Source organism: Oncorhynchus nerka, linkage group LG25, assembly GCF_034236695.1.
Source record: "Oncorhynchus nerka isolate Pitt River linkage group LG25, Oner_Uvic_2.0, whole genome shotgun sequence".
Classification (NCBI taxonomy): Eukaryota; Metazoa; Chordata; class Actinopteri; order Salmoniformes; family Salmonidae; genus Oncorhynchus; species Oncorhynchus nerka.
In genome coordinates, this window is record NC_088420.1 from 14,298,359 (window position 1) to 14,325,078 (window position 26,720).

General features: G+C 42.2%; 2 protein-coding genes across 3 annotated transcripts in view; one reads left to right on the forward strand and one right to left on the reverse strand.

Moving 5' to 3' along the window:
* The first annotated feature begins 1,095 nt into the window (after positions 1–1,095).
* On the forward strand, positions 1,096–12,828 carry LOC115109061 (very long chain fatty acid elongase 4-like). 2 transcript variants are annotated; one of them, XM_029633631.2, is made up of 8 exons: positions 1,096–1,202; positions 6,088–6,151; positions 9,627–9,814; positions 9,959–10,039; positions 10,727–10,783; positions 11,001–11,115; positions 11,640–11,767; positions 12,461–12,828. In XM_029633631.2, exons 2-8 carry the CDS (start codon positions 6,094–6,096, stop codon positions 12,626–12,628), a joined length of 795 nt encoding a protein of 264 aa, XP_029489491.1. In that variant the 5' UTR covers positions 1,096–1,202; positions 6,088–6,093; the 3' UTR covers positions 12,629–12,828. The 2 variants fall into 2 exon arrangements, with proteins under 2 accessions (XP_029489491.1, XP_029489490.1); XM_029633630.2 differs by lacking the exon at positions 1,096–1,202 and adding an exon at positions 1,242–1,266.
* Positions 12,829–13,649: 821 nt separating this feature from the next.
* The window catches only part of LOC115109760 (zinc finger protein GLIS1-like), a 187,967-nt gene continuing 174,896 nt past the window's right edge, over positions 13,650–26,720 (reverse strand). Inside the window, 3 exon segments of the mRNA XM_065009593.1 lie at positions 13,650–14,341; positions 14,572–14,730; positions 18,538–18,671. Coding sequence (XP_064865665.1) covers positions 14,205–14,341; positions 14,572–14,730; positions 18,538–18,671 — 430 coding nt within the window. The 3' untranslated portion in view covers positions 13,650–14,204.

The following is a 26,720-nucleotide window of genomic DNA, read 5'->3' on the forward strand; positions in this document are numbered from 1 at the left end:
AACAGGTGAAAGAACTGGACAGGTAAAGTTACATTTCCTTGGGTGGAAGAAATGGGCACAGGAATGGATAGAGAAACTCAGGACAAGTTTCTTCTGTACTCTGGATCACTTCAGTGCTACCGGGATACATCCAGTGTGTGTACTTGCATGTGCGTATGTGGACTGTGATAAGAACTGTGACAGTGAACAACAATAGTCACGCGTCATCTGTCCCCTGCAGTTTATGAAGCTGTATGACACTCTGGAGGATCAAGAGGGACAAACTACCAAGGTGAGTGTTATTTCACTACATCACATTCATCAGCAGGACACCCTTATCTAGAGTGAATATTATTATACTGCCTGCTATACACTACATTTAGAATGTACGTTGAAAAGTTTGGGGTCACTTAGAAATGTCCTTGTTTTGAAAGAAAAGCACTTTTTTTTTGTCCATTAAAATAACATCAAATTGATCAGAAGTACAGTGTAGACATTGTTAATGTTGTAAATGATTATTGTAGCTGGAAATGGCAGATTTTTTATGAAATATCTACATAGGCGTACAGAGGCCTATTGTCAGCAACCATCACCCCTGTGTTCCAATGGCACTTTGTGTTAGCTAAGCCAAGTTTATCTCTTTAAAAGGCTAATTGATCATTAGAAAACCATTTTGCAATTATGTTAGCACAGCTGAAAGTAAAATACTTTTTAGGATGCAAACACTGTGTAATTATTTTAGTTGAAGGCTGAACACTACCCACAAAATATTTGTTGTCCTATATGTTGCATAAAATATGCTTTGGTGTGTTTTACCTCAGATATACACAATACACATGCATTGAGAATAAGTTACTGACTGTAAAACTGGAATATATATATATATTCTTTTTTCTACTTTTTTTTTTTTTTTACTAGCATCATCCCTACAATTTCAGCTCAAATAACATAATTTTCTTAACAAAACAGTTTGTGGATATGAAGCAATATGATTCGGTTTTTAAACGTAGGTCTACATAAGTATTATGGCAGTAGGAGGGGTTCTCTTGCTTGTCTTTCTGCGCTTGCTACGTTAGGTGCTGAGCACATGCTCGAACTTGAAGAACTTGAAATACCTGCCTGGTAGCTGTTGCCATAATGTGTCCAATCAAAACCCTGTGTGGGGCGTCTCGCGTAGGCCTATTTTCACCAGTTTTCAGAAGGAAGTCCCACGCTTTTGTCGGGTAAGTACATTTCATTCATTTAAACACAGCTCTGTGTGTATTGTATTTATTCAGGCGAAAAATGGTAAGATAAATATTCACACAAATATTGTAAGTTTATTTGAACTTTGCCTGTCATTTTATATGTATTTACGGCGCGTGTGAAATGGGAAATAATATTTATGGTAATGTCCTTACAAGGACTGAAAGAAAGTTTAAAGGCCACTAAATATGTGTCAAGCTTTGAGATTATACCACGCCTCTCTAACGTGCAAAGAAATGACACATTTGGTGATTCAATTAAGTGTCTCCACATTATTTGGTGACTCAATGAACTAACCAGGATATATATTTTTTGAACGCAAACTATGTATCTTACGCGTTGGTTGTTGTGTGGTATACCTCCCCACTTAGTTATGGGAAACGTGACGTCATTTGTGATTTGAAGCGAGAATCCCTATGGTCACGACAACTGGGAGCTCGGAAAAAAACGAGCTCAGACTGATACTAATCGTGATATCAGGGATATATTAATTACTAATTTAATTCAAAGGGCATTATTGGCATGGGAAACATATGTTTACATTGCCAGAGTAAGTGAAATAGATCATTAACAAAAGCGTATGAATGTCTTATTTTTTTACAGTAAACATTACACTCACAAAAATGTCAAAGGCGTAGATATTATGGCTTTATACCCTGTTGTGACAATGTGCAAATAATTAAAGTATAAAAGGGAAAAACATATGGGTTATATTTACAATGATGTTGGTTCTTCACTGGTTGCCCTTTTCTTGTGGCAACAAGTCACAGCTAACTGCTGTGATGGCACACGGTGGTATTTCACCCAATAGAAATGGGAGTTTGTTTTCGAATTCTTTGTGGGTCTGAGTAATCTGAGGGAAATATGTGCCTCTAATATGGTCATACATTTGGCAGGAGGTTAGGAAGTGCAGCTCAGTTTCCACCTCATTGTGTGGCCAGTGTGCACATAGCCTGTCTTCTCTTGAGGTCCAGCTCTGACTACGGCAGCCTCTCTCTCAATAGCTTATTGCAACGGGAACCGTTTACAGTTTAAGAAACAAACGGAAGCAAACAAAACTGGGAATGATCTACCTGAATTTGTCCAATATAAACTCACATTTTCATTACCAAGTAAATGACAAAGTAAACAAAACATTTGGAGTAAATGTTTTTTGTTGTAGAATTTGCTTCGTGAATACACCCCAGTGATCTTTGCTCAGATAAGTTGGAGGTCTAGGATGATGCCCAAGTTTCTGAGTTGGATGACCGTTCAAAACGATTTTTTCCCAGTCAGTTTCTTTTTCTTCTCCAGCTTCCCTGTTGTCGTGAATACACTATATGTTGCTATATCCATTTTTGGACTAATAAGTCAATGATCAATCAAATCAAATGTATTTATAAAGCCCTTCTTACATCAGCTGATATCTCAAAGTGCTCTACAGAAACCCAGCCTAAAACCCCAAACAGCAAGCAATGCAGGTGTAGAAGCACGGTGGCTAGGAAAAACTCTCTAGAAAGGCCAGAACCTAGGAAGAAACCTAGAGAGGAACCAGGCTATGAGGGGTGGCCAGTCCTCTTCTGGCTGTGCCGGGTGGAGATTATAACAGAACATGGCCAAGATGTTCAAATGTTCATAAATGACCAGCATGGTCAAATAATAATAATCACAGTAGTTGTCGAGGGTGCAACAAGTCAGCACCTCCGGAGTAAATGTCAGTTGGCTTTTCATAGCTGATCATTGAGAGCATCTCTACTGCTGTCTCTAGAGAGTTGAAAACAGCATGTCTGGAACAGGTAGCACGTCTGGTGAACAGGTTCCATAGCCGCAGGCAGAACAGTTGGAACTGGAGCAGCAGCACGGCCAGGTGGCCTGGGGACAGCAAGGAGTCATCAGGCCAGGTAGTCCTGAGGCATGGTCCTAGGGCTAAGGTGCTCCAAGAGAGAGAAAGAGAGAATTAGAGAGAGCATACTTAAATTCACACAGGACAGCGGATAAGACAGGATAAATACTCCAGATATAACAGACTGACCCTAGCCCCCTGACACATAAACTACTGCAGCATAAATACTGGAACCTGAGACAGGAGGGGTCAGGAGACACTGGCCCCATCCGATGATACCCCCGGACAGGGCCAAACAAGCAGGATATAACCCCACCCACTTTGCCAAAGCACAGCCCCCACACCACTAGAAGGATATCTTCAACCACCAACTTACCATCCTGAAACAAGGCCGAGTATAGCCCACAAAGAACTCAACCCACTCACTTGACACACCCCTCCTAGGGACGGCATGGAAGAGCACAAGTAAGCCAGTGACTCAGCCCCTGTAATAGGTTTAGAGGCAGAGAATCCCAGTGGATTCCCAGTGGCGGTTCGTTGCTCCAGTGCCTTTCCGTTCACCTTCACACTCCTGGACAAGACTACACTCAATCATAGGACCTACTGAAGAGATGAGTCTTCAATAAAGTCTTAAAGGTTGAGACCGAGTCTGCGTCTCTCACATAGGTAGGCAGACCATTCCATAAAAATGGAGCTCTATAGTGGAAAGCCCTGCCCCCAGCTGTTTGCTTAGAAATTCTAGGGACAATTAGGAGGCCTGCGTCTTGTGACGGTAGCGTACGTGTAGGTATGTACGGCAGGACCAAATCGGAAAGATGGGTAGGAGCAAGCCCATGTAATACTTTGTAGGTTAGCAGTAAAACCTTGGAATCAGCCCTTGCCTTAACAGGAAGCCAGTGTAGGGAGGCTAGCACTGGAGTAATATGATCAAATCTTTTGGTTCTAGTCAGGATTCTAGCAGCTGTATTTAGCACTAACTGAAGTTTATTTAGTGCTTTATCTGGGTAGCCGGAAAGTAAAACATTGCAGTAGTCTAACCTAGAAGTGACAAAAGCATGGATTAATTTTTCTGCATCATTTTTGGGCAAAGTTTCTGATTTTTGCAATGTTACGTAGATGGAAAAAAGCTGTCCTTGAAACAGTCTTGATATGTTCGTCAAAAGCGAGGTCAGGGTCCAGAGTAATGCCAGGGTCCTTCACAGTTTTATTTGAGATGACTGTACAACTATCAAGATAAATTGTCAGATTCAACAGAAGATTTCTTTGTTTCTTGAGACCTAGAACAAGCATCTCTGTTTTGTCCGAGTTTAAAAGTAGAACATTTGCAGCCATCCACTTCCTTATGTCTGAAACACAGGCTTCCATCAAGGGCAATTTTTGGGCTCCACCATGTTTCATCAAAATGTACAGCTGTGTTTCATCCGCATAGCAGTGAAAGTTAACATTATGTTTTCGAATGACATCCCCAAGAGGTAAAATATACAGTGAAACAATAGTGGTCCTAAAACGGAAACTTGAGTAACACTGAAATTTACAGTTGATTTGTCAGAGGACAAACAATCCACAGAGACAAACTGATATCTCTCCGACAGATAAGATCTAAACCAGGCCAGAACTTGTCCATGTAGACCCATTTGGGATTCCAATCTCTCCAAAAGAATGTGGTGCTCGATGGTATCAAAAGCAGCACTAAGGTCTAGGAGCAGGAGGACAGATGCAGAGCCTCGGTCTGACGCCATTAGAAAGTCATTTACCACCTTCACAAGTGCAGTCTCAGTGCTCTGATGGGGTTTAAAACCAGACTGAAGCATTTGTATACATTGTTTGTCTTTAGGAAGGCAGCGAGTTGCTGCGCAACAGCTTTTTCAAAAATGTTGGAGAGGAATGGGAGATAGTTTTTTATATTTTGTGGGTCAAGGTTTGACTTTTTCAAGAAGCTTTTTTAGTGAGTTTGGTACACATCCGATGGATAGAGAGCTGTTTATTATGTTCAACATAGGAGGGCCAAGCACAGGAAGCAGCTCTTTCAGTAGTTTAGTTGGAATAGGGTCCAGTATGTAGCTTGAAGGGTTAGAGGCCATGATTATTTTAATCATTGTGTCAAGAGATCTAGTACTAAAACATTTGAGTGCCTCTCTTGATCCTAGGTCCTGGCAGAGTTGTGCAGACTCAGGACAACTGAGCTTTGGAGGAATACGCAGATTTAAAGAGGAGTCCGTAATTTGCTTTCTAATGGTCATGATCTTTTCCTCAAAGAAGTTCTTGAATTAATCACTGCTGAAGTGAAAGCCATCCTCTCTTGGGGAATGCTGCTTTTTAGTTAGCTTTGCGACCGTATCAATAATACATTTTGGATTGTTCTTATTTTCCTCAATTAAGTTAGAAAAATAGGATGATCGAGCAGCAGTGAGGGCTCTTCGATACTGCACGGTACGGTCTTTCCAAGCTAGTCGGAAGACTTCCAGTTCAGTGTAGCCCCATTTCCGTTCCAATTTTCTGGAAGCTTGCTTCAGAGTTCGGGTATTTTCTGTATACCAGGGAGCTAGTTTCTCTTGACAAATGTTTTTTGTTTTTAGGGGTGCGACTGCATCTAGGGTATTGCGCAAGGTTAAATTGAGTTCCTCAGTTAGGGGGTTAACTGATTTTTGTCCTCTGACCTGTCCTTTGGTAGGCAGAGGGAGTCTGGAAGGGCATCAAGGAATCTTTGGGTTGTCTGAGAATTTATAGCACGACTTTGATGATCCTTTGTTATACCTATTGATTCTTAAACAATATAAATTATAAATGCCTCATGAGCTTAGTTCAGAGCTCAAAATATAATCTTGTTGTACTCCACTGTTTGTAAACCACGTAAATGTAAACTATACATTTCATTTCATGGATGGTCAGTCCTTGCATCCATTACTCTGCCTATGAATTTGAGTGGTTACATTTCTCCAGTCCCATCCCGTAGCTTTTTAGCAAACGGGGGTGGGTCATTTTGTAATTGTTTTAATTAAGGTTTATTGCTATAATCAATGACCAACTTCCTGTTCCAACAGTGTCAAATGGCTTCAGCATGGCAAAGCGTTCAGTCCATGCACCAGTGGATGTTGGAGAATGGAGGTATTTCAGAATTTGGGTATAGATTTTATGATAGGCCACTGACAATATAGGGGCATACTAGACTTTTTTGTGATTCAGCCCGCAACACAAAATGTCACAGGACTGGATTATCTAGTTGCAATTGATACACGTAAGACATTCACCATCAGCCTCCCTCACACAGTCAACAGATATAAAAATGTACTACATATAAGGTCAATCCAGCTCCAGTTGTGTACACAGTGCCTAATTTTCTCTATTGCATTTTTTTATATACTGAATGTTATCAGATCTTCAACCTAAACCTATTAGATAAAGTGAACCCAAGTCAACAAATAACAATTACATACTTAGTTAATTTATTTCATTAACAAAGTAATACAACACCCAAAGCCCCTGTGTGAAAAAGTATTTGCCCCCTTACACTCAATAACTGGTTGTGTCACCTTTAGCTGCAATGACTCCAACCAAACACTTCCTGTAGTTGTTGATCAGTCTCTCTTGTCACTGTGGAGGAACTTTGGCCCACTTGTTCATGCAGAACTGCTGTAACTCAGTGACATTAGTGGGTTTTCAAGCATGAACAGCTCATTTCAAGTCCTGCCACATCTCAATTGGGATTAGGTCTGGACTTTGACTAGGCCATTCCAAAACTTCAAATGTGTTGCTTTTTAGCCATTTTCACGTAGACCTAATTGTGTGTTTTGTATCATTGTCGTGCTGTATGATCCAGCTGCGTTTCTGCTCACAGACAGATGTCCTGACACTCTCCTGTAGAATTCTCTGATACAGAGCAGAATTCATGGTTCCTTCTATTAAGGCAAGTCGTCCAAGTCCTAAAGCAGTAAAGCATCCCCAAACCATCACACTAACACCACCATGCTTGAGCGTTGGTATAAGGTTCACCAGGCATATTGGGACGTATGTCGTCCTAAAAGTTATACTTTTGAATCATCTGTCCATAGAACATTCTTCCAAGAGTCTTGATGATCATCCAGGTTCTTCCATGTGATTGTTTTTGGCTAACTTGAGTCAACGTTTTGGATGGCATGGCTCCCATTATGCCTGGCGAAAACCAAACACTGCATTCCACAGTAAGAACCTCATACTAACGGTCAAGCATGGTGGTGAAAGTGTCATGGTTTGGGGAGGGTTTGCTGCCTCAAGAACCTGGACGACTTGCCTTAATAGAATTCACTGTGAATTCTGCTCTGTATCAGAGAATTCTACATGGGAATGTTAGGCTGCCAGGTCATCCGTCTGTAAGCTGAAGTGCAGCAAGACAATGATCCGAAATACACAATCAAGTATACATTAAAATGGCTAAAATGCAATGGCCTAGTCGAAGTCCAGACCTAATCCCAATTGAGATGTTGTGGCAGGACTTGAAATGAGCAGTTCATACTTGAAAACTCACAAATGTTGCTGAGTTACAGCGGTTTTGAATGCAAGAGTGGGCCAAAATTCCTCCACAGTGACGTGACAGACTGATCAACAACTTGCAGTCATTGCAGCTAAAGGTGACACAACCAGTTAGATTGTAAGGGGGCAATTCCTTTTTTTACACAAGCGAATTGGGTGTTGCATAACTTTGTTAAGGAAATACATCAAATACACTACATGGCCCAAAGTATGTGGACACATGCTCGTCGAACATCTCATTCCAAAAACATCGGCATTAATATGGTGTTGATCCCCCGTTTGCTGCCAAAACTGCTTCCACTCTTATGGCAAGGCTTTCCACTAGATGTTGGAACATTGCAGGGACTTACTTGCATTCAGCCACAAGAGCATTAGTGATGTCGGCCAGTGTTGTTGGGCGATTAGACCTAGCAGGCGGTGTTCTAATTCATCCCAAAGATGTTCCATGGGATTGAGGTCAGGTCTCTGTACAAGCCAGTCAAGTTCTTCCACACCAATCTTGACAAATCATATCTGTATGGACCTCGCTTTGTGCATGGGGATATTGGTAGGCCGTCATTGTAAATAACAATTTGTTCTTAACTGACCTGCCTAGTTAAAGGTAAATAAAAATAAAAAAATGATTGTCAAGAATGTCATTGTATGCTGTAGCGTTAAGATGTCCCTTCACTGGGACTAAAGGGCCTAGACCGAACCATGAAAAATAGTCCCAGGCCATTATTCCTCCTCCACCAAACTTTACAGTTGACACTGCATTCAGGCAGGTACTGTTCTCCTGACATCTGCCAAACCCTGATTCGTCCGTCGGACTGCCAGATGGTGAAGCATGGTTCATCACTCCAGAGAACGCGTTTCCACTGCTCCAGAGTCCAATGGCGGGGGTGCTTTACACTCTCCAGCCGATGCTTGGCATTGTACATGGTGATCTTAGACTTGTGTGCTGCTGCTTGGCCATGGAAACCCATTTCCTGAAGCTTCCAACGAACAGTTATTGTGCTGACATTGCTTCCAGAGGCAGTTTGGAACTGAGTGAGTGTTGCAACCGAGGACAGACGATTTTTAGACGCCATGTGCTTCAGCACTCTGCAGTCCAGTGAGCTTGAGTGACCTACCACTTCGTAGCTGAGCCGTTGTTGCTCCTAGACGTGTCCACTTCACAATAACAGCACTTACAGTTGACCGGTGTAGCTCTAGCAGGTCAGAAATTTGATGAACTGACTTGTGGGAAAGGTGGCATGTTGAAACTCACTGAGCTCTTCAGGACGGGTCATTCTACTGCCAATGTTTGTCTATGGAGATTGCTTGGCTGTGTGCTCGATTTTATACTCCTGTCAGCAACGGGTGTAGCTGAAACAGCCGACTCCACTAATCTTAAGGAGTGTCCCTATATCTTTGGTCATGTAGTGTAAGTATCAATATTTTTTGTTATCTGTAAACTCAGAATCCCTTTATCTAATATTAGGTCTTGTTTGAAGGTCTGCTAACATTCACTATAAAATTGTTTAAAAAAAGATATAGAAAATAATGACATTGTAATACTAGTACTGCAAATATACTGTGCTGAATTCACTGACTGTAAGTCACTCTAGATAAGATCGTCTGTTAAGTGACTAAAATGTAAATGTGTATTGTCTGCTGTGTTAGTACTGTCCAGGGTTTCCTGCTTTCTTTTGAAATATGAGCTAGAATTAATGACAATATGAGTTACAGTTTTCCTTCCAAAAGATGGTAATCAAGTATGTTATACTGAACAAAAATATAAATGCAACATGCAACAATTTCAGCGTTTTGGTGTGAGTGTTTACCGGTCATTAAAAATATTCACGGCATCTAGCTGCTCATTGTCCAGCTCAGCTAATGAGCCATCTTGACGTCATATATAAACATTTTTTTTTTTAAATGTCTGTTTGAGATAAAACTTTGAGGTGGTGTTTTGGAAGTGTTTTAAAAAAAATACTTTGGCCACATACGAATGCAGGACGAGTCAACAACATTAATTGGGAATGAGTTAATAACAGAATATTAACATTTTAAAAGTGAGATGAATACAGTGGGCTACCATGTTTACTTCCAGATAAGAGGACAGATCCATGGTTACTGGTCTACTCCCCCATGCCAGTGGCTTCTATATTCCTCCTCTATCTCGGTGTGGTCTGGGCTGGGCCCAAGCTGATGAAACACAGGCAACCTGTTGACCTCAAGGCTGTGCTCATTGTCTACAACTTCGCCATGGTCTGCCTGTCTGTCTACATGTTCCACGAGGTGTGCTCCAACTCCCATCAAAATTAGTGGATTTCTCTTTAAACGTGTTTGTGTGTTGGTGTGTTCAGCAGCCATAGAAAAGGGCCTAAAATATGTTTTATTATGAAATGTTTCACCTGACCAATAAAGGTTTTTATGTTTCAGTTCTTGGTCACGTCCATGCTGTCTAACTACAGTTACTTGTGTCAACCTGTGGATTACAGCACTAGCCCACTGGCGATGAGGGTAAGAGTGCATCTGAATAGTCCCTACTGTACACAAACCGTTGAACCTCTCACATAGTCCCTACTGTACACCAACCGTTGAACCTCTCACATAGTCCCTACTGTACACCAACCGTTGAACCTCTCACATAGTCCCTACTGTACACAAACCGTTGAACCTCTCACATAGTCCCTACTGTACACAAACCGTTGAACCTCTCACATAGTCGCTACTGTACACAAACCGTTGAACCTCTCACATAGTCGCTACTGTACACAAACCGTTAAACCTCTCACATAGTCCCTACTGTACACAAACCGTTGAACCTCTCACATAGTCCCTACTGTACACAAACCGTTAAACCTCTCACATAGTCCCTACTGTACACAAACCGTTGAACCTCTCACATAGTCCCTACTGTACACAAAACGTTAAACCTCTCACATAGTCCCTACTGTACACAAACCGTTGAACCTCTCACATAGTCCCTACTGTACACAAACCGTTGAACCTCTCACATAGTCCCTACTGTACACAAACCGTTAAACCTCTCACATAGTCCCTACTGTACACAAACCGTTGAACCTCTCACATAGTTGACCTAACTTGTAAATGCCCCCAAATAGTACACATATCTATTCCATCTCTGAAGACTGTCCCAAAGCCCTGGCCATAACAGTGGATAACTCTGTCTGTTTATTTCACCAGATGGCCAAAGCATGCTGGTGGTTTTTCTTCTCCAAGGTCATAGAATTGGCTGACACGGTAAAACACATTGAAAATCAAGGTTATATTCATTAGGTACCAAACGGAAGAAAACAAAGTGAAATGGGGACTACTTGTCCAGGAAACGCTAATTTTCGTGTTCTGTTGCAAAATGTTTTCCTACGGTGTGCATTAATCAATATGACCCAGGATTAATGTCAGACTCATGTGAAACATTGGAGATCCATTTCAAACCCATTCCAAACTCCATTCACAGGTGTTTTTCATCCTGAGGAAGAAAAACAGTCAGCTGACCTTCCTGCATGTCTATCACCATGGCACCATGATTTTCAACTGGTGGGCAGGGGCGAAGTACCTGGCTGGAGGCCAATGTAAGTCTAGCAGTACGAAGACCAGGAAAAACTGTATCCTATTCGTTAATGCTCTGTATCAACGCATATGGAATGTTTCAGGACTGCCATATATATTTTTAAAATTGATTTTTACCTTTTATTTAACTAGGCAAGTCAGTTAGGAACAAATTCTTATTTTCAATGATGGCCTAGGAACAGTGGGTTAACTGCCTGTTCAGGGGCAGAACGACCAATTTGTACCTTGTCAGCTCTGGGGTTTGAACTTGCAACCTTCCGGTTACTAGTCCAACGCTCTAACCACTAGGCTACCCTGCCGTTTAATTAAGATGTTTTATCAACTCTGTTGGGACTTCTCAACACCTGGTAGGCACCTGCTAGACTTACAAATAGACATTCATTGTCAGTCGTTCTGAATAAGAGTGTCGGCTAAATTACTCAAATATAAATATAAAATGATTTATGGGGTCCTAGCAAATTGTCCATACCATTCATGATGCTGTGCAACAGATAGTTGAGATGTTTTGTGTTCCTCTCTCTCCTAGCGTTCTGCATCGGTCTTCTCAACACCTTCGTCCACACTGTAATGTACTCCTACTACGGACTGGCTGCTCTTGGGCCTCACATGCAGAAGTACTTATGGTGGAAACGCTATCTGACGTCACTTCAGCTGGTGAGTGGCTCTATCTACAGCTCTGCAGACATCTAGTGAGGTTTAAGAAAAAGGGGATACATCTGGGATTTGTGAATTTGTTGGCTACTACAGAAGCTTAGAGTATTAAGGGATTAAGACCTGGATTCAATCAGTTCAGTGTTAACACACCATAACCAACAACTGCATAGCCTATTATTGCTTTTGTTCAGGATGATGTTGTAACTGTGTTAAGAGTAGTCAAATTGGTGAGCGGTTGCTCTTGTGGTCATTGTCAAGAAACCACACCCATCCTTAAATCCCACCCGTGTTAATAGTTCACAACAAGAACGTGTAGGCTATATAGAAACTATGACACTCAAAGTGAAAACCATTTAAACGATAGGCTAAGGAATTATATCAGCCTAGTTGAGGTGTAGATTACATCACACATTTCAGTGTTCGATTTTGTAACGCATTGGATTTCTACTAATGTCACATGGTGCATCCAATGGCGATGACCGCGATAACACTTGGAGACGATTGTGGATTTGACAGCTCCACCACGGTTACACCTCCGACGTAACCTATACAAAAGCAATAATAGGCTATGCAATTGTCGGTTATAACTGATTGAATCTAGGCCTTACGTGTGGTAGAAAACAGATCGTGATTATGAACGAAGATATCTGAGAAGGTTGTTCTTAAGCAATGTTCTCCTGACGGTGGTTTCAGCTCCAGTTTGTCCTGCTGACAACTCACACAGGCTACAACCTCTTCACTGAGTGTGACTTCCCAGACTCCATGAATGCCTATGTGTTTTTCTACTGTGTCAGCCTCATCCTACTCTTCAGCAACTTCTACTATCAGAGCTACCTCAGCAGGAAGAGCAAGAAGACGTGAAGGATATGGCCGTGACCCCACTCTCTGAAGGTGTCTCAGGGCGAGTTGGGATATGCAAAGAGAAACGCATTTCCAATTGAATAGGACAAATATAAGCACCCACCAAATAATGTATTTATTATCATTATTATATTCATAATCACACTGTCTTACTGTACCTGAATTAAATTCACTGTCAATTTAAACATTTTGCAAAAACATTATCTGGATATTTATTTGTGAAGCCTCCTACAATATTCCCTATGGCAGCATTTTGCAAACTTGGTCCTGGGGAACCCCGAGAAGTGCATTTATTTTTTATTTTTGTCCAAGCACTACACAGCTGATTCAAATAATCAAAGCTTGATAATGAGTTGATTTTCTTTTTTTTTGTGGATGTGTAGTTCTAGGGCAAAACCAAAATATGCACCCAGGGTGTCCATTGACCGAGTTTGGAAAACCCAGTCTTTAACTGGCTGTGAACCTATGGAGAGAGAGAACAGTCATCACAAATTGTCTCAATACCACTGCATTCCTTTTCATAATGTTACTGTGAAAAGCTGAGAATGCTCACAAGAGGGCAGAGTATGTCAATGGTTGGTGTTCCTCTTACCGGTGTGTCGAATCGTCCGCCACTGTGTAACTTTTCTGAAACTTGACATACACTACTTTGTAGTGCTGCTGCTTTTATCTTGGGCATATTCATTTCACATTATAGCATATATAGTGCTTTAGTTAGAGGCACAGACGCTGTACTTGGTGCTATAACCATGTTTTACGACCAAGCAAGGCTTATAGGAAAAGGAGAAAAATTCCTGACCACTTTTGTTTGAATGCTCCTCCGATACTTAAAATAGTTTTATTTTACTTACATGGCATTACCTTGCAGCTGTGCTAGTTCTGTGGATGTGCATACTGCCATAAGATATGTATTTAATTAGGGATCCCCATTAGCTGTTGCCAAGGCAGCAGCTACTCTTCCTGGGGTCCAAACACATTAAGGCACTTACATATACAACAAAAGATAAAACAGTACATCATAACATTAAAAAGTCACAATTGTGTTATTGTACAATTATTTATTTCTTAAACTTGGAAATAACAAACATTCAAAAGACTGCTTTAAACAAACTGTACATTTATACACAAAGTAGATTTGACTGTGTTCCAGAATATGTAATGTATGACCATACACCACCCCTCCATTTACCTTCTAGAAATATCTTCAGACAATCTTAACAAATAAACAAGGCATTTCATCCACTGTAAAAACACTGCAAAATTATATATTTTTCTACATTTCAGTCCCTAGTAGATTGAACAATGTAGAAAGAGGCAGGCAATTCTGGACTAGGTTATGTCTTAGTTGGAAATGTGTCCATTTGGATGCATCTGTGTCCATGTGGAATCTGTTGGGCATGGCTGTAGGAAGCTCTTGTTTTGTTAGAGTTACTGACAAGTCGTTCTAGAGCAGTAGAGATTGTTTTCAATTGTATTGTTTCCTTTAGAACAGAACAAACTTGTAAGGAATGGATGCCACTCCAGACTATTGAGATACATCGCCCGTATAGCGATACCCAGGGTAGCATCGAGTCCTCTATGTCTCTGTGTAGACGGAGGACATCTGACTCAGGCTGCGGTCGAAGCTGTTCACCTGGAAGAAGATGCTCTCCTCTGGGCTGGAGGAGAACTGGCACTCCCCTGATCCTTGGAGGTCCTGTGCCAAGCTGAAGCCTGGGGTAGGAGACCACTGAATTAGACACACAATCAAATTTGATGCTACACTGTTTAGTGCGTGGGGAAATAGTTGGCTTGATCAACATACAGAAATAATTCAATTATTGATTTTAGTGCACACACACTTCTCATTCAATGAACAAGGAGGGGGAAAATAATGACAGAGAAACAAGACAACCTGTTAAGAGGAGAAGGAGGAAGCTGAGGTGATCTACGCCAGGTCTCACCTGCAGCAGAGCCACTGCTGGTACTCGACATGTGGAAGCCGTTGTTCTGGTGGGAAGTGTAACCATGTGAATCCGCTGGTACATGAACACCACTCACAGACTGTTCCATTCTGTACGAGTCTCCAAAATGGAAGCAGCTCTGAAAGCTGCCCTGGTAATCTACAGAGAGAAGGGAGGAGAGGATCAAGCACAGAATAACTAGAATGGACAAAGCCCCTTGCACCACTGCAATTGAACTGGAACTCTCTAGGGAATGCTCAGTATGGCCACTGGACCTATACAGTGGCTTGCGAAAGTATTCACCCCCTTGGCATATTTCCTATTTTATTGCCTTACAACATGGAATGAAAATAGATTTTTGGAGGGTGTGTATCATTTGATTTACACAACATGCCTACCACTTTGAAGATGTAAAATAATTTTTATTGTGAAAGAAATAAGACAAAAAAAATGAAATGCTATTTCCTCCTCTGACACACAATATTTAATCTAGCCATCTCAGGGTGGCTCTTCTGCTGCTGTAACTAAATAGAAAACGTTATTATACACATTACACAGGGATGGGGAGGGATGGGCCTGCCGCTGCAACAAAAGACCACTTGAGCATGCATAACTATTCACCCCCCCCAAAGTCAATACTTTGTAGAGCCACCTTTTACAGCAATTACAGCTGCAAGTCTCTTGGGGTATGTCTCTATAAACTTGGCACATCTAGCCACTGGGATTTTTGCCCATTCTTCAAGTCAAAACATCTCCAGCTCCTTCAAGTTGGATGGGTTCCGCTGGTGTACAGCAATCTTTAAGTCATAACACAGATTCTCAATTGGATTGAGGTCTGGGCTTTGACTAGGCCATTCCAAGACATTTAAATGTTTTCCCTTAAACCACTCAAGTGTTTCTTTAGCAGTATGCTTAGGGCCATTGTCTTGCTGCAAGGTGAACCTCCATCCCAGTCTCAAATCTCTGGAAGACAAACAGGTTTTCCTCAATTTCCCTGTATTTAGCGCCATCCATCATTCCTTCAATTCTGACCAATTTCCCGGTCTCTGCCGATGGAAAAACACCCCCACAGCATGATGCTGCCACCACGCTTCACTGTGGGGATGATGTTCTCGGGGTGATGAGAGATGTTGGGTTTGCACCAGCATTTTCCTTGATGGCCAAAAAGCTACATTTCTGTCTCATCTGACCAGTGTACCTTCTTCCATATGTTTGGGGAGTATCCCACATGCCTTTTGGCAAACACCAAACCATTTTTTTCTTTAAGCAATGGCTATTTCTGCCCACTCTTCTGTAAAGCCCAGCTCTGTGGAGTGTACGGCTTAAAGTGGTCCTATGGACAGATACTCCAAACTCCGCTGTGGAGCTTTGCAGCTCCTTCAGGGTTATTTTTGGTCTCTATGTTGCCTCTCTGATTAATGCCCTCCTTGCCTGGTCTGTGAGTTTTGGTGGGCGGCCCTCTCTTGGCAGGTTTGTTGTGGTGCCATATTCTTTCCATTTTTTTAATAATGGATTTAAATTGTGCTGCGTGGAATGTTTAAAGTTTCATATATTTTATAACCCAACCATGATCTGTACTTCTCCACAACTTTGTCCCTGACCTGTTTAGAGAGCTCCTTGGTCTTCATGTTGCCGCTTACTTGGTGGTTCCCCTTACTTAGTGGTGTTGCAGACTCTGGGGCCTTTCAGAACAGATGTATATATACTGAGATCATGTGACACTTAAAGTCCACCGGTGTGCAATCTATTTAACTAATTAGGTGACTTCTGAAGGTAATTGGTTGCACCAGATCTTATTTCAAATCAAATCAAATTTGTCACATACACATGGTTAGATCTTATTTATGGGCTTCATAACAAAGGGGGTGAATATATACGCACGTAGCACTTTTTCGTATTTAATTACATTTATTTTAATTTTATTGTAAGTAATTTCACTTCCCCAATGGACTATTTTGTGTATGTCTATTACATGAAATCCAAATAAAAATCCATTTAAATTACAGGTTGTAATGCAACAAAATAGGAAAAACGGCAAGTGGGATGAATACATTTGCAAGGCACGATAGACTTAGGTCCAATGGGAATACCAATTTCAGTCATTCTATTTCTATCGGGTCAAGAGGGGAGGGGAAAGAAAAGTGTCTGAAGGGGGCATTCATTCTGACCAAACAATACGGAGTGATTATGTTTGTAAACTGATTCCATACATCAACTTGACACATTGTGTGGCTTCGAGCTATTATAACGCTACATTTGTGTTAGCGCGCTAACTCTTCCAGTTCCTTCGTGGTAGCATTTGCCAATTGTCCCCCTTCTATTTTTGTACTCAAGTAAGACCACAGGAGTCATGATAATGTGAAAGCAGCCATTTCTGGAGCACTGTACGCAACTCGCTGACCACAGCGCGGTTTCACAGACGTCCATGCGTAGATCTTTAACAGGGAAAGCTGTGTTTAAGGTATTAGCGAGCGGGTCTGCAGTGACAGCTAGCTAGAGCAGCCTTAGTGGAGCTCGGAGAGAGAGCGAGAGACAGCTGACTACAGAAGGCAGTGTTTTGTTGGCTAATTCAGAGCAGAAGAGGTTCCTGCCTGTGGTTTCTCCTGCTCTGTCTCGCTAACTGCAATCTTCTCTCTTTGCTCAACGCCAAACACTCTAACAGATCCATGGGCTGCGTCCCAATTCTCCGACACGGCTTCCTCCCCTTGTGTCCTTTCATGTTCATATGGTGGTAAAGTGTGAGGATTAGGCCTATTCAATGGAATGGAATGTTTTAAACGGTGCAGTTACAACTGTATTTGATTCTTTTCTCTTTTCCACACGAAATAAAGTTGTCAGTTCCATAAAAGTGGAAATGGGGTGTTCAGAGAGTTGCAGACAGAAATCTATTACATAGAAATGCTGCATTATCTATCCTACATGACAGAAAGTTGAGTCAGTTGTGTAATACACTGAGTGTTCAAAACATTAGGAACACCTGCTCTTTCCATGAGACTGACCAGGTGAAAGCTATTATCCCTTATTAATAAATCCACTTCAATTAGTGTAGATTTTATTTATCTTTATTTAATCAGGTCGGCCAGTTGAGATCAAGTTCTCATCTACAACTGCGACCTGGCCAAGATAAAGCAAAGCAGTGCGACACAAACACAGTTACACATGGAATAAACAAACGTACAGTCAATAACACAATAGAGCAAAAAGTTTATATACAGTGTGTGCAAATGAGGTCAAATAAGGGAGGTAAGTAGTGGTGAAATAATTAGAATTTAGCAATTAAACACTGGAGTGATAGATGTGTAGAAGATGAATGTGCAAGTAGATACCGGGGTGCAAAGGAGCAAACAAATAATAACAGTATGGGGATGAGGTAGTTGGATGGGCTATTTACAAGATGGGCTATGTACAGGTGCAGTGATCTGTGAGCTGCTCTGACAGCTGGTGCTTAAAGTTAGTGAGGGAGATGAGTCTCCAGATGAAGGGGAGGAGAGACATGGATTGTGTATGTGTGCCATTCAGAGGGTGAATGGGCAAGACAAAATATTTAAGTGCCTTTGAACGGGGAATGGTAGTAGGTGCCAGGTGCACTAGTTTGAGTGTGTCAAGAACTGCAACGCTTCTGGGGTTTTCACACAACAGTTTCCTGTGTGTATCAAGAATGGTCCACCACCCAAAGGACATCCAGCCAACTTGACACAACTGTGGGAAGCATTGGAGTCAACATGAGCCAGCATCCCTGTGGAAAGCTTCCAACACCTTATAGAGAGTCCAGGCCCCAACAAATTGAGGAAGTTATGAGGGCAAAAGGGGGTACAACTCAATATTAAGGAAGGTGTTATTAATGTTTTGTGCGCTCAGTGTATACATTTCTGTATTCAACCAATGCTTGGAGGGTTCCAGCCAACTAAATTGGCCTGTTGGTTAGCTTGGGTTGAGAGAGGACAGACTGTGCTGGTCTGATCTTACCGTCACTAGCAGCCTGCTGGTGGTAGTGAGAGTAGGGCTTGTGGTGGGGGTGGAGGTGCTGCTGTTGCTTCTCCAGAGGAGGAGGGGAAGTGCCTGTACCCTTCATCCCTGGGGAGAGGAGAGGACCTGACACGCTGGAGGAGAGAGCGAGAGAATTAATTGTCTAATTTCCCCATATTTTGAAATGATCAGATGCTGAAGTGCATAAATACAATGATTTACTATTTATACACTCAGACAACTGTGGTTTCATATTTTTTATTTTATTCAAACGTCTTGTTTGATCAAAGTGCTATGTACTAAGCAGCATTTATCTAACCAACACACTGGAGCAGTTAAAGGATCTTGAATGGCCCTAATAGTATGCTGTACTGTATGTTGTCGGGGGAATGGAAACTTCAGCTTCCCACAATCCTCCATCTACCACATGATCTAAAGTCAACAAACACCAGAGCATGCATTCTACTGAAAGCCCCCCGTGCCTTGTGGCCTCGGAGGAGAAAGCCTATTCGTGTTTAGGCATATGAGCATGACATGTTTGTGACATAGCGTACCCCAACTGCTCGGGGCGGGCGAGCAACAACTAAGGCTTTCTGGATTGCGATTAAATAAATGAAGCTTTGTCCGTGGTGGTATTAGACACAGATGTGTGCAAACAAATCTTTATAAATGTTAAGCAGAATAGCTCCAACTAGACGAGACTGTGCCAATACCCAAAAGATCTGGAGTGTATTGTTCTTCAGGGTACACTTCAAAGAGTCACACTTTGCATTGAGCGCACCCATTTTCAGAGAGGAAGGAAAACAACAACAAGTGGGATGAATTGCTTTTTAAATCAGAGTTATAACTAACAGATGGGATGTTTTTCCAACCTTTCCAATTAGAACCATATATATGTAGGATTTGAATTTGAGCCAGTTTGCTACAGCAGGGGAAAAAAAATCCTGCATTAATAGGAAATGTGAATTATTATGCAGATTATAATTCATGGACAATTTTTTGTAGGGGTTGATACAATTCAGGTCTGAAATGTTAAAGAGGAAACTACAAACTTTAGAAGCCTTTTTAAACCTGGAACACTCTACAAGTTTGCATTTCTTGCTGTGTCCTGCAACAACAGGATGATCAAATTAAGATATGGCATCTGTAGTTACGCTGTTAGGACGTTGGAAAAACCTGCAATCAACATGAAAAAAGAAATCATGGAATTGGGAGGGTTTCATTTAACTACGTTATGAAGCGTTATGAAAGCAGATTGTCAATACACTCCTAGAAAAAAGGGTGGTATCTAGAACCTAAAAGGGTTCTTCAGCTGTCCCCATAGGAGAACCCTTTGAAGAACCCTTTTTGGTTCTAGGTATAACCCTTTCCAAAGAGGGTTTTTACATGGAACCCAAAATGGTTCTATGTGGAACCAAAAAGGGTTCTCCCTGGAAACAGAAAGGGTTTTCCTATGGGGACAGCCAAAGAACCCTTTTGGAACCTTTTTTTCTAAGAGTGTAGGACACCACATCCTCTTCTGTAAATAATGTCACAGGAACCATCATTTGTCATCCATCTATTCAGTCTTATATTCAGAGCTATAATGCAACTCCCCCTGTATTTCGTTGATACTCATACTGTAGTTATATTCTTCACATTATTGATACTCATACTGTAGTTATATTCTTCACATTATTGATACTCGTACTGTAGTTATAGTCTACACCTGTGCTTCTACACCTGCATTGCTTGCTGTTTGGGGTTTTAGGCTGGGTTTCTGTACAGCACTTTGAGATATCAGCTGATGTACAAAGGGCTATATAAATAAATTTGATTTGATTATAGTCTTCACATTATTGATACTCATACTGTAGTTATAGTCTTCACATTATTGACTGTACATCAATAATGTGAAGAATATAACTACAGTACGAGTATCAATAATGTGAAGACTATAACTACAGTACGAGTATCAATAATGTGAAGAATATAACTACAGTACGAGTATCAATAATGTGAAGAATATAACTACAGTACGAGTATCAATAATGTGAAGAATATGACTACAGTACGAGTATCAATAATGTGAAGAATATAACTACAGTACGAGTATCAATAATGTGAAGAATATAACTACAGTATGAGTATCAATAATGTGAAGAATATGACTACTGTATGAGTATCAATAATGTGAAGAATATGACTACTGTACGAGTATCAGAGTGTAAAGTCTGGCTCTGGGTGAGATCATATCATGCCTTATGATTGCATGTCAACCAAATTGGTTTTCTTCTTTGCTCCAAACACACATTCTTTTACATTATTCAACTACAGTCGAGACCAGATAGATATAAACCCCTCCATAAGCGAGAGGCCTAATTTCCTCACAAATATTTAACAGCCATTTAGTATCCTCTTCCAGTTGCATTTCTGGAATGCCAATACACAAACTGTTGCTGTGTTACTATGTGCCGTATTCAATCAATCCCTATACCAGTCTGCTGTTCCCACATGCTTCAAGAGGGCCACCATTGTTCCTGTTCCCAAGAAAGCTAAGGTAACTGAGCTAAACGACTACCGCCCCGTAGCACTCACTTCCGTCATCATGAAGTGCTTTGAGAGACTAGTCAAGGACCATATCACCTCCACCCTACCTGACACCCTAGACCCACTCCAATTTGCTTACCGCCCAAATAGGTCCACAGACGATGCAATCTCAACCACACTGCACACTGCCCTAACCCACCTGGACAAGAGGAATACCTATGTGAGAATGCTGTTCATCGACTACAGCTCGGCATTCAACACCATAGTACCCTCCAAGCTCGTCATCAAGCTCGAGACCCTGGGTCTCGACCCCGCCCTGTGTAACTGGGTACTGGACTTCCTGACGGGCCGCCCCCAGGTGGTGAGGGTAGGCAACAACATCTCCTCCCCGCTGATCCTCAACACGGGGCCCCACAAGGGTGCGTTCTGAGCCCTCTCCTGTACTCCCTGTTCACCCACGACTGCGTGGCCACGCACGCCTCCAACTCAATCATCAAGTTTGCGGACGACACAACAGTGGTAGGCTTGATTACCAACAACGACGAGACGGCCTACAGGGAGGAGGTGAGGGCCCTCGGAGTGTGGTGTCAGGAAAATAACCTCACACTCAACGTCAACAAAACTAAGGAGATGATTGTGGACTTCAGGAAACAGCAGAGGAACACCCCCTATCCACATCGATGGAACAGTAGTGGAGAGGGTAGCAAGTTTTAAGTTCCTCGGCATACACATCACAGACAAACTGAATTGGTCCACTCACACTGACAGCGTCGTGAAGAAGGCGCAGCAGCGCCTCTTCAACCTCAGGAGGCTGAAGAAATTTGGCTTGTCACCAAAAGCACTCACAAACTTCTACAGATGCACAATCGAGAGCATCCTGGCGGGCTGTATCACCGCCTGGTACGGCAACTGCTCCGCCCTCAACCGTAAGGCTCTCCAGAGGGTAGTGAGGTCTGCACAACGCATCACCGGGGCAAACTACCTGCCCTCCAGGACACCTACACCACCCGATGTTACAGGAAGGCCATAAAGATCATCAAGGACATCAACCACCCGAACCACTGCCTGTTCACCCCGCTATCATCCAGAAGGCGAGGTCAGTACAGGTGCATCAAAGCTGGGACCGAGAGACTGAAAAACAGCTTCTATCTCAAGGCCATCAGACTGTTAAACAGCCACCACTAACATTGAGTGGCTGCTGCCAACACACTGTCATTGACACTGACCCAACTCCAGCCACTTTAATAATGGGAATTGATGGGGAATGATGTAAATATATCACTAGCCACTTTAAACAATGCTACCTTATATAATGTTACTTACCCTACATTATTCATCTCATATGCATACGTATATACTGTACTCTACATCATTGACTGCATCCTTATGTAATACATGTATCACTAGCCACTTTAACTATGCCACTTTGTTTACTTTGTCTACATACTCATCTCATATGTATATACTGTACTCGATACCATTTACTGTATGCTGCTCTGTACCATCACTCATTCATATATCCTTATGTACATATTCTTTATCCCCTTACACTGTGTATAAGACAGTAGTTTTAGAATTGTTAGTTAGATTACTTGTTGGTTATCACTGCATTGTCGGAACTAGAAGCACAAGCATTTCGCTACACTCGCATTAACATCTGCTAACCATGTGTATGTGACAAATAAAATTGGATTTGATTTGAAAAAAAAAGATTTGATTTGGATGGATGCATATGGTTTGCAGTACGAGCTCTGTGAATATGATGACAGAGAGTTGTAGGAGGCGGCATAGCCCTCAGATGACGCAGCTCTAACCTTGTGAGAGAGCTAGCTCAGTGACAAGGTCAGGACCCACCCAGTGCTAAGACGCTACCTGGTAGACACTTTCTACACTCCACAGGAACAGATTAATAACCCCTAAGGTTGATGTCCATGCCCCCGCGGAAATTCAATTAGCATAGTAAAAAAAATCCCCATAAAATGTGTCAGTTTAAGCTAGAGATATGTTTTTTTGGCATTGGATGCATCTCAATACTCCGCCTATGTAGCACTATGAAAAGTGGCAGAGCTAGAGCAGTGTTTGTCAGACCATGAGACATCCTATGTAGCACTATGAAAAGTGGCAGAGCTAGAGCGGTGTTTGTCAGACCATGAGACATCCTATGTAGCACTATGAAAAGTGGCAGAGCTAGAGCGGTGTTTGTCAGACCATGAGACATCCTATGTAGCACTATGAAAAGTGGCAGAGCTAGAGCGGTGTTTGTCAGACCATGAGACATCCTATGTAGCACTATGAAAAGTGGCAGAGCTAGAGCAGTGTTTGTCAGACCATGAGACATCCTATGTAGCACTATGAAAAGTGGCAGACCTAGAGCAGTGTTTGTCAGACCATGAGACATCCTATGTAGCACTATGAAAAGTGGCAGAGCTAGAGCGGTGTTTGTCAGACCATGAGACATCCTATGTAGCACTATGAAAAGTGGCAGAGCTAGAGCAGTGTTTGTCAGACCATGAGACATCCTATGTAGCACTATGAAAAGTGGCAGAGCTAGAGCAGTGTTTGTCAGACCATGAGACATCCTATGTAGCACTATGAAAAGTGGCAGAGCTAGAGCAGTGTTTGTCAGACCATGAGACATCCTATGTAGCACTATGAAAAGTGGCAGAGCTAGAGCAGTGTTTGTCAGACCATGAGACATCCTATGTAGCACTATGAAAGGGGGCAGAGCTAGAGCAGTGTTTGTCAGACCATGAGACATCCTATGTAGCACTATGAAAAGTGGCAGAGCTAGAGCAGTGTTTGTCAGACCATGAGACATCCTATGTAGCACTATGAAAAGTGGCAGAGCTAGAGCGGTGTTTGTCAGACCATGAGACATCCTATGTAGCACTATGAAAAGTGGCAGAGCTAGAGCAGTGTTTGTCAGACCATGAGACATCCTATGTAGCACTATGAAAAGTGGCAGAGCTAGAGCAGTGTTTGTCAGACCATGAGACATCCTATGTAGCACTATGAAAAGTGGCAGAGCTAGAGCAGTGTTTGTCAGACCATGAGACATCCTATGTAGCACTATGAAAAGTGGCAGAGCTAGAGCGGTGTTTGTCAGACCATGAGACATCCTATGTAGCACTATGAAAAGTGGCAGAGCTAGAGCGGTGTTTGTCAGACCATGAGACATCCTATGTAGCACTATGAAAAGTGGCAGAGCTAGAGCTGTGTTTGTCAGACCATGAGACATCCTATGTAGCACTATGAAAAGTGGCAGAGCTAGAGCAGTGTTTGTCAGACCATGAGACATCCTATGTAGCACTATGAAAGTGTTTGGCAGAGCTAGAGCAGTGTTTGTCAGACCATGAGACATCCTATGTAGCACTATGAAAGGTGGCAGAGCTATGTTTGTCAGACCATGAGACATCCTATGTAGCACTATGAAAAGTGGCAGAGCTAGAGCAGTGTTTGTCAGACCATGAGACATCCTATGTAGCACTATGAAAAGTGGCAGAGCTAGAGCAGTGTTTGTCAGACCATGAGACATCCTATGTAGCACTATGAAAAGTGGCAGAGCTAGAGCAGTGTTTGTCAGACCATGAGACATCCTATGTAGCACTATGAAAAGTGGCAGAGCTAGAGCAGTGTTTGTCAGACCATGAGACATCCTATGTAGCACTATGAAAAGTGGCAGAGCTAGAGCGGTGTTTGTCAGACCATGAGACATCCTATGTAGCACTATGAAAAGTGGCAGAGCTAGAGCAGTGTTTGTCAGACCATGAGACATCCTATGTAGCACTATGAAAAGTGGCAGAGCTAGAGCAGTGTTTGTCAGACCATGAGACATCCTATGTAGCACTATGAAAAGTGGCAGAGCTAGAGCAGTGTTTGTCAGACCATGAGACATCCTATGTAGCACTATGAAAAGTGGCAGAGCTAGAGCAGTGTTTGTCAGACCATGAGACATCCTATGTAGCACTATGAAAAGTGGCAGAGCTAGAGCAGTGTTTGTCAGACCATGAGACATCCTATGTAGCACTATGAAAAGTGGCAGAGCTAGAGCAGTGTTTGTCAGACCATGAGACATCCTATGTAGCACTATGAAAAGTGGCAGAGCTAGAGCAGTGTTTGTCAGACCATGAGACATCCTATGTAGCACTATGAAAAGTGGCAGAGCTAGAGCAGTGTTTGTCAGACCATGAGACATCCTATGTAGCACTATGAAAAGTGGCAGAGCTAGAGCATGTGTTTGAAAAGTCAGACCATGAGACATCCTATGTAGCACTATGAAAAGTGGCAGAGCTAGAGCAGTGTTTGTCAGACCATGAGACATCCTATGTAGCACTATGAAAAGTGGCAGAGCTAGAGCAGTGTTTGTCAGACCATGAGACATCCTATGAAAAGTGGCAGAGCTAGCAGACTGATGAAAAGTGGCAGAGCTAGAGCAGTGTTTGTCAGACCATGAGACATCCTATGTAGCACTATGAAAAGTGGCAGAGCTAGAGCAGTGTTTGTCAGACCATGAGACATCCTATGTAGCACTATGAAAAGTGGCAGAGCTAGAGCAGTGTTTGTCAGACCATGAGACATCCTATGTAGCACTATGAAAAGTGGCAGAGCTAGAGCAGTGTTTGTCAGACCATGAGACATCCTATGTAGCACTATGAAAAGTGGCAGAGCTAGAGCAGTGTTTGTCAGACCATGAGACATCCTATGTAGCACTATGAAAAGTGGCAGAGCTAGAGCAGTGTTTGTCAGACCATGAGACATCCTATGTAGCACTATGAAAAGTGGCAGAGCTAGAGCAGTGTTTGTCAGACCATGAGACATCCTATGTAGCACTATGAAAAGTGGCAGAGCTAGAGCAGTGTTTGTCAGACCATGAGACATCCTATGTAGCACTATGAAAAGTGGCAGAGCTAGAGCAGTGTTTGTCAGACCATGAGACATCCTATGTAGCACTATGAAAAGTGGCAGAGCTAGAGCGGTGTTTGTCAGACCATGAGACATCCTATGTAGCACTATGAAAAGTGGCAGAGCTAGAGCAGTGTTTGTCAGACCATGAGACATCCTATGTAGCACTATGAAAAGTGGCAGAGCTAGAGCAGTGTTTGTCAGACCATGAGACATCCTATGTAGCACTATGAAAAGTGGCAGAGCTAGAGCAGTGTTTGTCAGACCATGAGACATCCTATGTAGCACTATGAAAGGGGGCAGAGCTAGAGCAGTGTTTGTCAGACCATGAGACATCCTATGTAGCACTATGAAAAGTAGGCAGAGCTAGAGACATCCTAGTGTTTGTAGAGCAGACAGACATGAGACATCCTATGTAGCACTATGAAAGGGGGCAGAGCTAGAGCAGTGTTTGTCAGACCATGAGACATCCTGGAAATTGGTATTCTCACAAAATGGTCTGTAGCGTCCGAACGGTTTGGCCTACAAACTATTATTCAATGTCTTTATACGAGCTAATAGCAGTAAAGCACCAATTGTTTTTTCATCAAATATTTTTTTTTATACTTCAAGGGGTCTTAAAATTCTAAATCAAATCGCTAAATGATCCTTGGTATGACCTTCTTAAACCCCTCCCCTGCCTCCGCTTAGACAGGGTTTGGACTAGGGGGTTACAGGCACAGCTCCCTTGAATTATTATTATTATTATTTTT

Bases quoted from the DNA above. Each gene is read 5' to 3' on its own strand.
- LOC115109061 (XM_029633630.2), top strand. The intron at 6,152-9,626 runs GTATTTCAGAAT...GTTTACTTCCAG, and splicing joins GTGGATGTTGGAGAATGGAG to ATAAGAGGACAGATCCATGG. The intron at 10,040-10,726 runs GTAAGAGTGCAT...TTATTTCACCAG, and splicing joins CTAGCCCACTGGCGATGAGG to ATGGCCAAAGCATGCTGGTG.